The 15,505-nt window shown below is 32.4% G+C and overlaps 1 protein-coding gene across 3 annotated transcripts; it reads right to left on the bottom strand.

The window, feature by feature from the left end:
- Positions 1-5,726: 5,726 nt before the first annotated feature.
- On the bottom strand, positions 5,727-11,969 carry LOC104227526 (probable alpha-amylase 2). Of its 3 annotated transcripts, XM_070172424.1 has the most exons (13): positions 11,750-11,969; positions 11,214-11,271; positions 10,198-10,276; positions 9,865-9,902; positions 9,582-9,708; positions 9,249-9,475; positions 8,481-8,626; positions 8,229-8,341; positions 7,301-7,389; positions 6,970-7,092; positions 6,624-6,659; positions 6,288-6,386; positions 5,727-6,198 (listed from the first exon to the last, which is right to left on the bottom strand). In XM_070172424.1, exons 3-13 carry the CDS (start codon positions 10,229-10,231, stop codon positions 6,007-6,009), a joined length of 1,224 nt encoding a protein of 407 aa, XP_070028525.1. In that variant the 5' UTR covers positions 10,232-10,276; positions 11,214-11,271; positions 11,750-11,969; the 3' UTR covers positions 5,727-6,006. The 3 variants fall into 3 exon arrangements, with proteins under 3 accessions (XP_070028525.1, XP_009778085.1, XP_009778086.1); XM_009779783.2 differs by lacking the exon at positions 11,750-11,969 and having other exon boundaries at positions 11,214-11,300; XM_009779784.2 differs by lacking the exon at positions 11,750-11,969 and having other exon boundaries at positions 10,198-10,273; positions 11,214-11,274.
- Between the last annotated feature and the right edge of the window lie 3,536 nt (positions 11,970-15,505).

The raw sequence follows: 15,505 nt of genomic DNA, 5'->3' as shown, positions 1-15,505 counted from the left end.
GAACACTTACTTTTTATTTGGCCACGTCAGATTAAATTATATGTTATGAAAAAAATTAATAGAAGACCTTAAGCTAAGTGCAGGATTCAAGTTTACGTACATCTTTTCCCAGAAACATTTACTCCATGATGGTAACAAAAAGTGAAAACCAAAAAATAAAAATAAAAAATCATACTTAAATTTGAATTTACTGGTATGGGTTTGGAATTAGGGATAACTCTCTGGGGCAAAGTGCACAAATAGCCTTTTTGGGATCCTATTTAAAAAATATCAAAATAAGGAATTATCGAAATTTATATAATATTTCGAGTTTAGTTACCTTAAAAATAACATTAGACTCGTGGGTCTAAATTTGAACTTTGGCTTTCAAAATTCAGACTCAAAAAGTTGAAGAATAAGAAGCAACATTAACGACATGTTTAGTCCAAAGTTAACTAAACTTGATTTCAAATATTTTTAAATAAATACTGATATACATCCAAGTTATCATGTAAATTCTGACCTTAATTTACTACAATTTCATAAGTATAATATATGTCATGTCATCATCGTCGTCTTCTTCTTCTTCTTCGAATTTCAAACTGAAATTCAGCCAAAATCAAGTCTAATCTTCACCAAAACACCCTCAAAATTGAGATATAAACTCCAAACCACATTTTCAATTGTTTGCAACAACACCCAATCCAAGCAAATAATGATTTTTGAAAACCCAAATTCGAATTCAAAGCTTCAAAACTTTTTAATGACCGTCAATGGTGGAATTGCTGCTCTCTTTTCCTTTGCTCTACATTTCTGGAATTAGGGATTGAGAGATAGAGAGAGACGTAGAGAGAGAGAGAGAGCGCATGAGGGAGAGAGAATAAGAATGAGAAATAATTGATTCCTAATATAAAGGGGTACTCATTTAATTTCTAAAGTGTGTATAATTTGTAAATTTGTATATAAGAGGTAACTAAATTGAAACTTGAGTAAAGAGGGTAATAAAATTTTCAATAGTCTATAAGTATGTAAAAATTCCTTAATTGTAATCGGTATATGCCTATGTGACATTGTTTTGTGTAGGGTTGTACATAGGTTGAGTTGGTTCGGATTTTACAATTACCAAACCAAACTAATTGTGTCGGATTATTAAATCTAAAGACCAAACCAAACCAATAAAACTCGGATTTTTCAATCTCGGTTTTTCTCGGATTTTCGGGTTATTCGGGTTTTTTTCCAGTAAAATTTTAGTAGAACAAAACATATAACTTGTGTGCTCAAATATTTCTTTAATCCTAGTAAGATACAACTATATAAAGTATTTTCCAAGAAAATAATACAAAATATGATATTTGTCATGACATTATTCTAAAATATTCAACAATAAAAACAATAAAATTATGTAATATAAATATTGTTAATTAAAAAGTTATAATAAAAATAACATAATCTAAAAGTACTAAGTCATGCTAAAATAAGTGGACTAATAAGGAAGTATTAATTACATGACTAAACGCTAAAGAAAAAATAAAAATATATAGGTTATGCATTTTTATCTAAATTATTGCAAAACAAAAAAATAGATATTCAATACATTCCGGTTCGTAGTATTGAATTGAATGTCTTTTATTAGCATTAATATTGATTTGATTTTGGTTTGGGCTTTTGTTAGCATTATTTAATTTCCTAATATTAATGGCTATAAAACTTATTGAAACATTCAAAAAGTTCTAAGTCCAACCTTGAAATAATACCTTAAAAGATAAAATTATGAAATTTTTTAAGAAATATTTATAAATTACATCACAAGAAGTATATTTATATATTAAATACATCTAAAATTTCTATATACGTGATGTCGAGTTGGTTTAGTTTCGGTTTGACTTTCTTTAGCTAAAACCAAACCAAACCAATTATGATAAGGTTCTTTTTCCAACACCAAACCAAATCATAATCGGATTTTTTCTCTTGGTTTTGACTCGAATTATTGGGTTAGTACAGTTTGTCGGTTTTTCTTCGTACACCCCTAATTTTTTGAATCCGAAAAAGGTTGTTGACCGACAAAGAGAATTAGGTTACCAGCTCTTACTTTTTTATTCGTTTACTCTATTTTTTCTCATAAATAAATTAAATAATATATGACAAAGAACTGGTACTTGAAATTATCCTCCCAATTTAGTGCAGATAATGATTAGGAGTTGCCCAAAAAGTGGTGCCATTAATTTAAAGAAGCCATGCATGCAGTGCAGATAAATTATATTTTAATATTCTACTTGAGTATAGATTTAGGAGCATCTTCAACTTCGAGATAAAACATGATGTAACTCTGCATGTAATTTTATTTCTTAAAAACAATTAAGAACAAGATTTGCTGGCTTCAGTAAAATGGATTTTATATTGATTCGAGATTTAAAGGCCGACAATGTTTCGCTTTGTTTATGCATGTGTGTGAGTACGTGATTTTTGCCCTATATGAGAATTACTCCCAAAAAATTCAAAATAAAACAATATAAATTACTAATTTACCATAAACAATAAGTTCTCACGTACATGAATTGTCATTATTTTTTTAATCTTTCCCTTAATATCGGCCTTTTTGATTATCAAAGATCTATGGCATTTGAGTTGTCTAAGTATCTAGGGCTTCCTGTATCGAAACTCATTAATTTGATTAATTTAGGTTTGTGCCGTATAGTCCTATTGAGGAATAAAAAATACTCCTTACCAAGAAATAATTCGTTTTCGAAATTTAAATTAAACTTTTGATTAAAGTTAGAGTGATCTCAAGCATTTATTTCGCTGCTGCACGCCTTAATGGTATAGCGCGAAGAGTTAAGCCACTAATGTCGTGACAAAAGTTATACCTCATAAAGTTAGCGAAACTAAAAAGACCTTCATTGAGTTAATTGTTGAAAAAACTTGAGTTATGTTACTTTTTGCTTTTGGAAAATATTGTGGATATTAAATTAAACGGAAAAGGTTTAAAATGCTCTTAAACTATTGGAAAAGGTTTAAAAAGACCCTACATTTACCTATTGGACTAAAAATACTCATCCATCCATCTTTTTAGTTCACTTATGCCCTTTGACCGTTAGGTCAATGCTGAATTAAAAATAATTACTTAAAAAAAAATTATAAAATATTTTTATTTTTTAAATAATGTAACAGTAGTCCACTAATTTAGTAAAGTCTTTTTTTTTTCCAGTTTTTACGAAAACATATTTTGTTTTCATTTTTTCAGTTTTTTTAAAGCATTTTTTGTAAAAACAGAAAAAAACTGTTTTTAACAAAAATATTTTCGTTTTTTAAAAACTGAAAAAAATATTTTCAACAAAATATTTTTGTTTAGAAAAATATTTTTTTTCATTTTTTAAAGATTTTTTTTTTTGTAAAAACTGGAAAAATAAATTTGTAAAAACTGAAAAAAAAAATCGTTTTTTAACAAAATATTTTTGTTTTTAAAAACTGTTTTTTAAAAAAAAATGAAAAAAAATATATTTCAAAAACGAAAATATTTTGTTGAAAATATTTTGCAAAATATTTTTTTTAAGTAATTATTTTTAATTCAGCATTGACCTAACGGTCAAAGAGCATAAGTGAACCAAAAAGGTGGATGGAGGGGTATTTTTAGCCCAATAAGTGGATAAAGGTTATTTTAAAACCTTTTCAATCATTTTGAACCCTTTTCCGTAAATTAAAATGTTTTTTTAAGATCAACAAGTTGTGTTTGATTTTTGGCAAAATGTTTGCAGTATTTTCCTTAACCAAAAGGGCACAAAATTTTCAACCCTATATGTTCCATATCTTGACATTTTACCCTAGGTAAATTATGATTAAGGAGAATAAACTTCTTTGATAGTGTACCGTGATAAAGTTGAGTTATAGACAGGGGCGGATTTAGGGGGCGCAAAGGGTTACCCGAACCCCCTTCGCCGAAAAAATACACTGTATATATAAGGCAAAATCTGTTTTTTACCTCTATATATTAAATTTTGAACCCCTTAACACAATTCAAAAGTGTAATTTAGTGGTCAAGGAGGTTTAAAATCTACATAAGGTCATGAGTTCAATTCCCACTAGATACAATTTTTTTTTTGAACCCCCTTCGTGGAGATCCTGCCTCCGCCACTGGTTATAGACTATAGATATATGATAAGGTAAAAATGACGTTGGGAATAGAAACTAGGGGAGAAATAATCAAATGACTAAAATAGACTACTTTACTCAAATGATCATGGATAATAGTATTTCAAATAGTGTGCATCACGTGATAGAGAGACGGTGAGAAATGGAAAATAATTACTATAATTATGCTGTTTTGGGTCTGTTGTTTGGTAAAAAGAGAAGAAAAGGCAAAAAAAAAAAAAAAAAAAAAGAGAGAAGTTTGGTACGGTGAGAAGAAAAAGGTCGCTCTCAAAATAATAGCCGTAAAAATATATAATTTTTATGTATTTTTTTTGTGTATATATATATATATATATTATATGTTATATACAAAGTTTATATAAATTTTATACTCTATTTTTTCGGCTACCAAATACAAATATTTTTTGGCTCAGGCTAAAAGTGATAATACCCAAAAAGAATGCGAGGTGATTTCTATGTTTTGGTAATAGTACTTAAGTTTTGATAGATTATTTGTTGTTTGCGACGTTGGTAAAAAGTAGTAACAGATACAACAACACAACAGCATAGTCAGTATAATCTTATAAGTGGGGTCTGGGAAAGGTATAGTGTGCGCATACCTTATCCTTGCCTGTAAAAAGACAGAGAGACATTTTCCGATAGACTCTCGACTTAGAAAGGGGAGAGGGAAAGGGCAATAACAAGTAAACCTATCTGACGACCGAAGCAAAAAATACAAAAGCTGTCGTAGGTTTTAAAAAAAAAATAGTAACAAATATTTAATAGAATAATAAAATCACGAGTTAACTCAAACACAACTGTTATATTAAAAATTAAAAGTAATAAAAAGTGAGAAGGAGGAGTATTGCAAATGGAGATGGAGATGTTGATGGGGTCTTTGAGTTTCAAGACATAAATCATGAGAAGTATGACTATTGCTATGATAGTGATGTGAGGAATCTCTATCTTTTTTGACACAACGCCATGTGATCCCTTCTCGTCCACTTTTTGGATAATTTTACTTCATTTCAGTTAATCACTGTCATTAAAAATTCTAAATATTTTTGTTGGAGATAGGAATAACGAAAGATTTTCTATTAGGAATAGTACAATATGGAAAACTTCAATTATTTAAAGCCTTATAACTTACAATTATAGAAGACAGTAGATTCATATCTAACCCAAAAGCAGAGAAATTCACTTCTTATGAATCTCATCTGCAACAAAGTAATGAGTACAGAGCTTGTAGAATGTCACAATTTTTTGCTTTCAAAGATCCAAACCATGTAACTTTTGATTATTAAATGTGTTCTTTTATCGTAAAAGGCAGTTCGGTGTACTAAGCTCTCGCTACGTGCGGAGTTTGGAGAAGAATTGGACCACATTGAATCTTATCTATGCGGTCTTTGTATTTCTGCAAGAGGTTGTTCGTGACTTGAACCATGAGCTTCTGATCACATGGCGGCGACTTTTATCGTCTCGCCAAGGTTGGCTTTCAAAAGAGCAACCCGGTGCATAAAGCATCTCGTGTTCATACAGGATCCAAGCAGCACGTGTATTTTATCTTGTGATACGAGAAAAAATACAACTATAATTTCTTATTATCCTAACATAAAAGCAGAGAGCCAAAAAAAACCCTTTAATATCGTTACATGAAATGAGACTATTCCCTCGTACAAAACAATAATTGAATTGATAAACTCCCTTATTCCATTGTATTCAAGAACTCTTATTAGTAATGCTACATCCCATGCTAAAATTTCTAATGAATGGGAAAAACACTCTTATCTCTCCATCCTAGCCCTTAGAGGCGGATCTAGTATTAGCAGTAGGTGACGGGTTCGAGACATGTATATTTAGTCTAATATTTTTGAGAAAGGGAATAGCTCCATGCTCTACTTATTACTTCTGCCAGACTGCATAGCGATAGCCACTGGTTGCAAGCTTCCACTCCTTGCCTGCAGGACACCATGATCCGTCCCCGATCTTCATGCTAACCTTTTCTCCAATGGTTGCAGCGTATAAGTTTGGTTGTGACTCAAGAATCTGTACAGATGAACGGCTGTGTATGCCTTGATGCCTTCGGATATCAATCTACAGGGTACATTTCAAGCATTAGAATCAACCAGCTTCGACTGTTTACTGACTTCGTGTCTATATAGTTATAATTAGATTTGACATACCAGCTTAACAATTTGGTCATGCGTGGAATTACCCCAATCGTAGAAATGGTCATAGAAAACTGATGGTATCCCTGGATGTGTTAGAATGTACGTATATCCCTGGAATGAGGCGCAGTGATGAGACCAAATGCCACAATAGATGATCAGGAAAATAAGATCTAAACACTTGTATAGTACTGCTGAAGACGATATTGATGGCAAAAAATATAGTAGCTTACAGCCTAGAAAGAGGAGTAAATATCTAAACTATAACAAGTGAAGGAAATACAACCAATGGAAAAGAAATAAAGCTCGCAAGTCAAGCATTTAAAGGTAATGAATTAGATGTCGAAATACCTCCATAATGTGATTTGAAGGGAAAGGCCAGTGTGCCTGCAAGTTGAGATCATTAAGTTAGTCAAGTAATGAGGGAACATAAGTTCAGTTTCCGTGATTAGAAAAACATCAAAGACAGTAAATGATCCAAGATGATAACTTTAACACAGATCAAAAGAGTGAATCATTTCATAATCTAGCATATGGTATTCCTACCAGCAGAGAGAAGCATCAATGGTAAATTCATTAACCTATGTTACTGCAATAATGAAATTATACAGTAGAATAGTCGTGTAGCATAGGAAGTCAAGCGTCCAAAACCAAAGCAACACTAATAATCAGCTATAGATCAGAAAACATCAAGAACCTGAGTGGATCCAGTGTCGTGATTATCAATAAAAGTCACAGCCCTTGAAGGCCACCATCCTAGAACTCCTGGTGGCTTCCCCTTAGAGTCACGCAAACGCCAGAGTTCTCCTTTGACTGCTTCCTGCAAATGCATATACATAATATAATGGTTAGCACTAATTTATGGTATATACTCGTTGAATCACAGACAAATCTTTGAATAAGTTCCTTTAACAAGAAATATAAACATGTCATTAATAATTCATTTGGATTTACTTATACATGTTGTCTTAGATACTAAATATGGGGAGAAGAGGGGCCACTGTTTGTTTTAGGATCTTAAGGGATACCTGAAGGATTGCTTTGGTTGTAAAATCAAATGCAGATGAAAGTTGCCCCGTTTGATCAATCCAATTGATGATTCTTTGCCTGTGACTATCTGCACGTAACAAAGATAGCTATCTTAGTACATAGACAAAACAAAGACACCCTAGAACAGGAGAAGCAAGGTACGTATATGCTCTGCCTCCACACATGCTTCATGTTACTGGATAAATGGCACTTGGCAACCAAAATTCAAGAAAAGACATAGCAGTAAAGGTAAAAAATTAAGCCCAATTTTCTAATTAGCCATCACTTATGCACTATGGCAAAACAAGTGCAGCCTCCATTACCACATAAATTCAACAATGATGATTTAAGAAAATTGTGAAACATGGATCATGATACCACTTAAACTCAACAGTGATGATTTAAGAAGATTGTGAAACATGTATCACGATATTAGCTTTCTGTCAGTAAAGTGACTTTGTTGAGGCACTTCATAAGCATTGTCTATAACGTTTTATAGTCCTTTTCTTTATTGCCCTTTTCACTTCTCCTTTTCTCTTTTTTTTTTTTCTTTTCTTGTGGTGGAGCTTAACAGGTTTTAAGAGTTTGAGACCTTTAATTATGACACTGCATGAACCCAGTTTCATATAATTAAGTTCTCTTGCTGCCGTGGTTAAAAGCTTGTTGTCTTTCCTTGCCAAAAGAAATTGCACATCAGTGTAGCCAAATGTTAGAAAGATGAATATATTTCATTTCACTGTGAGTTGAACTAATCAAACATTTACTCCTATATACTTTGGGTCTATGTAAACTGAGTTAATGCCAATCTCCCTCGCCAGAGAGCAAACAAGGTACGGGAACGACTACAGGTACCAGCTAAATGGAGAGATATCTTTATAAGTTGCAGGGGAAAGTCGGTTGTAAAAATTCACTAGAGAAGCATAATACCTTGGTTGCAATCCAAATAGCTGCCCTTGTAGTTGCAAGTGTCCCAATATTCCCCAACTGAAAATATTGGCTTAGCTCCCTCGATATATTCCTTTACATACTTCGGAGAATAACTAAAGTTGAGAGAAGGAAAATTCAGCTGTTGTTACAAATGGATAGACGGTACTCGGAAAAAAAAAATGAAAATCCAGCCATTTTGGGGGGGGGGTGTGTGTTTGCATGGAGAACTTCAGAAAGAAAGTGCAAATTTACCCTTTAGCAAAATCAAAACGAAAATCTTGGAAGCCAACAGAGGATCTTAGCCACCGCATCCAGTCAGTGAGATCTCTTCGGACAAAGGATTGTGTATGATCTATATTTGGAACTCCATTAAAGTTGTCTCCAGTGCTTTTGTTACCCTGGAATACATCCTTAAAAGTTATGAGTACACCCTGATGGTTGAGAAACCTCTGGTCGCAGAGAGCCTTATAGATAAAGTTTCACCTTAAATGACTATTTGGAAGGCAAGCATGTCATTTGAGCAATAACACTGACTCTCTAACGGTTAGAGATATGAAGAGTCAATAACAATATATAATGGAATTAAAGAGGAGTTTTAAGTTTTAGTTGAGGATCTCAAACTATCTTTATTTCGTCATTGAGAAATGATTATATAGCAAAGCTACTCAAAGGTTCAGCTAATTCAGCAAGTTCGGTTCCTATAATTTATAAATTACTGATGAAATGCTGATTTTAGTAAGGCTAATGCATAAATGAACATGAATCAAGCTTAATATGTTTATATACAGTTCATGCTTTTGATAATGTAGACATCACAGCTTCAAGATCCTTCCCAGGAAAGGGGTCTGTCCATGCCACTCTAGCTAAAATCAAAGAGTTCATGAAAAACCTATACATCCTATACTAGAGAAAAATAAATAAATTAATTAATTTTTTGATCAAGTTGAGGCAGACGAAAGGATAAATAAAAGTCTAAAGCTGCATATCCTAGAAACAAGATTTTGGTTACAGTATCCTTACCCGTCCACCAGTGCAAGATGTAACAGCATGTTCATCCCAAGACAAAGGAATTCCATCATAGCGGTTGTACATTCCACCGTGCCCTTGGGTAGTCCCAACACGATGGTTAATGACTATGTCCGCCATTGCTCTAACTTTGTACTGCTTCATCTTATTAAGTAAAGCTTTTAAGAGATGCTCAGAACCATATGAAGAATTGAGAGAATAAAGGTTCTGTGGAAGGTAACCTATCATGAAAGAACACAAAGAGAAAGAATTAATGACTATCAAAAGAGGAGCTGAAAGAGAGGAGAGACATTAATTCAAATGACTAAAATTATATCACTTCCAAACCTTCAGGAGACAACGACTGACTTGCTGGAGGCAACCATGCTGTTGTGAAGCCAGATTTTGCAATATCAGGAACTTTTCTATCTAAATTTCTCCACCAGTCATGTTTATGAGATTCCCAGTTGAAGGCCTGCAGAGGAAATGATTGGACCATTTCATTAGGTTTGAGATGATCTTTTCTAGGAAGAAATGCATCAGCATTCCGATTTCAACAAATCGTTATATATGAACTACAAACTCTTTAAAATTTCTTCCTAGCCAACTGGTAAAGGGAAAATAATATCACCTGCAATATGATTTCTTTTCCATTGCGTATCACAACCACTACAAGCACATGAAAACAATAAATCAGTTAGCATTCATCAGTATAATCTCATTTCAAAAAGCTAAGTCTTATAAAATACTGTGATTGCTAGAACTCCTGATAAGAACGAAACTATCAACAAAACTAATTTGACAGAAAATAAGGCATGCAAATTCCACTTATTTACTCTCATAACTGCTAAAATTAAAATGAAAATAAGAAATGATTTAGCTAAAATATCCACAGTTCTTCAATTTAAATCTCCGTCTTTCTTTTTTAGTTTGAAGTATATATATAAAGGAAAGAGAGTCTTACGTGGATCAGTCTGCTGACTTTCATCAAATCCCATTATGAATCGAAGCTAAGATTACAAAGTAAGCCCCAAGAGGTCCTGCTGAAAAAAATAAAGGTAAACAAAAAGGAGATTTGAGTCGACAACAATCTGAAGCCATTCAGGTATAACACTATATCTGCATAATTGAGTCATATGTGCAGTTCATTAAAGAATCTAGATGCAGTAATTATCCAGTTTTTTCAACCCAAAGCAATCATTAGCTGATCATAAGTGATCACGTCCTGTGTCGACCTGATATCATTTACGTACTAGCAGAAATGTAGCGGATAATTATATCACACAAAGCAGAGTTCAAGAAAAACTATAGCTGATTATCAGAAAAATAAACTAAGATTCAAAATAGAATAAAAATGAATATTACCATTCACAATGATCACAAAGACAATATGACTACCACTTTATGTTACATATGCTGGTTCACATGTATCTATCCATTACGGTGTGTAAATAACCTATTCGGCTGGTGTAGTTTTTCGACAAATCTTCATATCAAAATCATTTAGCACGGATACTTCGACAAATCTTCATATCAAACTCATTTAACACGGATACTAGAAGCGGTGGCGGAGGCAGGATCTCCACGAAGGGGGTTCAAAAAAAAAATTGTAGCTAGTGGGAATTGAACACATGACGTTATGTAGATTTTGAACCCCTTGACCACTAAACTACACTTTTGGATTGTGTTAAGCGGATTCAAAACTTAATATATAGAGGTAAAAAATAAATTTTACCTTTTTCGGCGAAAATCCGCCCAGACTAGAAGGATCCATAAAACACAGCTGCCACTAATAGTTCAAAGAATGACATGCATGTGTATACGGCATATCGGATCATGTACTTATACAATAAAATGAAAATAAAAATAAAAACTACAAACTTGCATGCCTAATAGTAGAATTTCATATTCAACTTAAATCATAATGATCAAGAATTTAACCAGCTAAGAAACTGAGTAGTAAAAGACAGAGAAACAAACCTCGTTTACTTGCTTAGAAAAAGAGTCGATCTCAGCTTGATAATCTCATCAACTTATTCTGGTATTTATACAGAGACGAAATGGGCAAAAGCGGAAAATTAGTCAAAATTATATTGATTCTTCGATATGGAATATGAATTCTCAACCGTGAAATTGCAAAAAAAGAGAATATCAATTGAAGAAAGTGCGCCAGCAAAAAAAGATGTAAAATTCGATAACCACATAAACCAGGAATAAAATAAAAGAACAAATCCTTTTTTGCGAAATGGAGTACGAACTGGAGGATTTTATAAAAGGTAGTCCATTTTTTCGGATTCGATTCGCTCCGAAATCATTCTGTCATAGGAGGAAACAGCGAGCGACACGTGGCGCTTCGTGATTGGGAATTTGGTAATTGACGGCTGCAAATGGCGGATGTGACGAGAATGGTAAGGTGGCGGTAATGGTGGTGTTCGTCCATTGAAAACAACAACGACAACAACCCAGTATAATTCTACTTAGTGGGTCTGGGAGGGTAATGTGTACGCATAACTTACCCTGACCCAGGGTAGAGAGACTGTTTCCAAATAGAACCCGGCATGCTTGCCTCCAAGAACTTCCCACCTTGCTCTTGGGGAGACTCGAACTCACAACGTCTAGGTTGTTCGTCCATTGACGTAGTGACATTTCATGCGAATTGCAGACGAAGCGACGGAGCAAAGACGGAAGTGCGTGTGTGAAGTGTGAACACTGGAAAATAACGACAATTTGAGATCATAACAAATGATCAATTAAACAACCAATTATCTACGTTGATAATTTCATTTCAGTGCTAAATAAACAAATTGAGGTGATAATGATAAAAAAATACATTGCCTCTCCCTTACCCCCTAAAATTTAAGCAGGCGTTTGGACATAAATTTTTTAATTTTTGAAAAAAAAATAGTATTTGGAGTTAGTTGAAAAATAATATTTAGAATTTAAATTTGTGTTTGGATATGCATTTTACTTCAGAGAATGTTGTAGTTTTGTGAGCGGAGAAAACAAAAATTCTGAAAGTTTTGAAGAAGTGATCAAAATCACTTTTTGATTTTTGAAAAAAAAATTAATTTTTTTTAAAAACTTACAAAATTTCATAAATAAACACATTTAAAAAAAAAAAACAGAAAAAGAATTTTGTTGTAATGGACCCTTATAAATTAGCTCTAGGGGTGTTAATAGATATTTAAAAATCGACTAAACCGACCGAACCATACTATACCGAACCGATTTTTAGGTTTCTTTTAATAAAACTGTAGGTTTTTATATAAATATATAACTGAACCGATAATTAGGGTAAAAATACCGAACCGAACCGAATAAATTTACAATGTGAAAAATATATTTATATATTATGTTTAAAAATGATAAAGCATAAAAAAATTTCGAGACCTTGGAATTATGAAATAGTTACTAGCCAACAAGTAATTAAACTTAAAATCCTAATTCCCAAATCTATTATGCTACTCTTATTGAAATCAGCGGCGGATCCGGGATTTGAGGCTTATGAGTTCCTACCGTAATTTCAAATTAATATGCAATAATAACCAGGTTCATAGTTAGATATTTATAATTATTTAGTAAACTTTTTAATATAATACAGGGTTTACGCAAGAGTTACTGGGTTCCTGGGAACCCGTATTCCATGCTCTAGGTCCGCCCCTGATTGAAACTAAATTATTTCCAGCATGTTCACTAGCAAAACACAAGGTATTGTAGCGATTATGAGTAAAAAAACTACAATGTATTGAATATGTTTCCTTTAGTATGATTTAGATTTATCTTTTTGAATATTTAATCTTCTATAGACTTTATTCTTGAGACCTAGCTTGGTTAATATCTTTCCACTCGCGTAATTTATATTTTTTTGTATTTGCTTAGTTTCTTTTACACTGATGTAGAATAGTTGATGAATCTATACTCTAGCCATCTTTGATATTTTCTTAATTTATCACCTTTTAAACTGTAAAAATATCTAGAGAGTTTTGCTAAGTCCTATTAAAGTACGTATGTTATTGCATTCTACTTCTAGCAGTGATTTTTGCATGACATTTAAAAAAATTACCGAATATTTACCGAACCGAACCGATACCGAAGAGAAACCGACATGATTGGAACGGTTTCGAAAAGTCTAATTTTGGTTATACATAATAGAATAACCGAAAAATTAGTATGATAAAAAATTTATAAAATAACTGGCCGAACCGAACCATTAAGACCCCTAATTAGCTCAACACCTTCCTGCAACAATTGTTAACAGAAAGTAAATTTAATTTCTTTTGAACTCAAATAAAATCTTTATGTCATTTTTAAAAAGTTTATACGCATTAATAGGAAAATACCTGGCTTTGCGCTTCAACCTTTATTGAAGCTATTTTTTCTACCGTGAGAACACTCTATAGCAGCATCTCTATATAACAGTCATTCATTATAAAAGTTTAGTTTTTCCCAGAACTGATTTTTTATGTTATATTTTGCCTCTCTATAATAGCATTTTGCCTATAATAGCAACAATCATCCTTATGACAGTACGCTCTTTGAAAAATTACCCCTCTATAACAGCCACGCAAATTTTCTAAGATAATTACTAAGGATAATTCTAAATATTTAAGCAAATATTTTATAACTTTAATGTACAATTTATAACTAAAGATCTACAAATTACATATCTTGCATTAGAAAAATGTGAAAAAATACTTAAAAGATCCATTTATACTTTTTGAAGATATGCACATCATTTTTTTTTATTTGAAGATGTACACATGATATATCTTATATTGGACAGTTATCAATAGTATGTAAATGCAATCTATTCATATTTTTTAATTGTGTGCCTTAGAGATTAAATTTTGGTGCGTTTAGTTAAGAATTTTTTTAATGATGTATTAGATTTCTTTAGCATTTAATTCGTGAAATATTTATATCTTTTGAGATTTTGAATTTAAATATTTTATTAATCTTTTATATATAATATTAAAAAAATAGTTTTTGGTTAATTTTTGTCTATAACAACCAAAATATATTTAAATATTAAATGTTGTTATAGATGTATAACAACCATTCACTATAAAAGCCAAAAAAATTTGGAAACGATGTTGTTATAGAGAGGTATGACTGTATAATTTTTCCGTGCTTTTTTCCACGCTTGCGTTTGATGCGACACACACGTCTAACATATGTACATTAAAAATAGGCGTAATGGCTTTCTGGCCACTTAAACTTGTACCGATTTGTAAAGCCGATACGTGAACTTATATTTTTCCCATTTGAACACTTCACCTTGACGAAATGAATATTAATAAACACATTTGACCATTGACCAAGACTATGTGGAAGTGGCACAACTAACATAGCTAAATTGTGCGCAAATCACGCTGTCAAGGCGCGTGAATAGTTTTATTTTTATTAAAAAGATATTAGAAATAAAATAAAATATAAATAAGAAAGAAAAAAGCAAAAGAAAAAAAGACCTTTCTCTTTTCCCCTCCCCTCCCACCTCTCTCATCTTCCCAAGCGAACTCCCATCTAATTTTTTTTCATTTTCTATCCTATCTTCCCTCCCCTTTCCCATTTCTTTTCCCCCTTTCTCTTCCCCATTCAATAATTTTTTCTTTTATTTGCTAGTCTCTACCCACCTTTCTCGTCCCAACCTCCCTCAATTCCTTTTTACCAGTACCTCTATTCATTATTCGTTGCCATCAACCCCCCCCCCCTTCTCTTCTTCTTTCTTTTCCATTTCTATTCTTTCTTCTATAGTACACCTAGTTAGTAGATTGCAGCTGATAGATGAATTGAGAAGAAATTAGGTTGCTTTAATACCAAAGGCATTTATGTGAAATACTTTGAAATAAATGTTTGTTGACTTTTTGGATGATTTAGGTTGGTGGAACAACAATAGATTTTACTGGAAAAAGGTGGGTGAAGGGGGGGGGTGATTCAGTGGTAGGTGATTATGAAGCTTTCATATAGGAGGAAAAAGATGATGGTGGTTGAAAATGGTTGAGGGTTGGAGTTGTTGGTGGACTATTGGTCGTGTATGGTGGAGAAAAAAGAGAAAGAAAAAAATTATAAAATTTTAAAGATTAATTTTTTTTTAATAATATAGACCCACAAATCCATATGTCATGTAATAAAGATCAAACATGTGACATGGCATTCATGTCACAGCGATTGGCGATCACGCTAAACAGAAAGTGTTTATTAGTATTCATTCTGTCAAGTTGAAGTGTTCAATTGGAAAAAATATAAGTTCAGGAATCGACTTTACAAATCGG

The sequence above is a fragment of the Nicotiana sylvestris genome, chromosome 4 (assembly GCF_000393655.2).
Source record: "Nicotiana sylvestris chromosome 4, ASM39365v2, whole genome shotgun sequence".
Lineage (NCBI taxonomy): Eukaryota > Viridiplantae > Streptophyta > Magnoliopsida > Solanales > Solanaceae > Nicotiana > Nicotiana sylvestris.
This window is presented reverse-complemented; position numbering and strand designations above follow the sequence as displayed.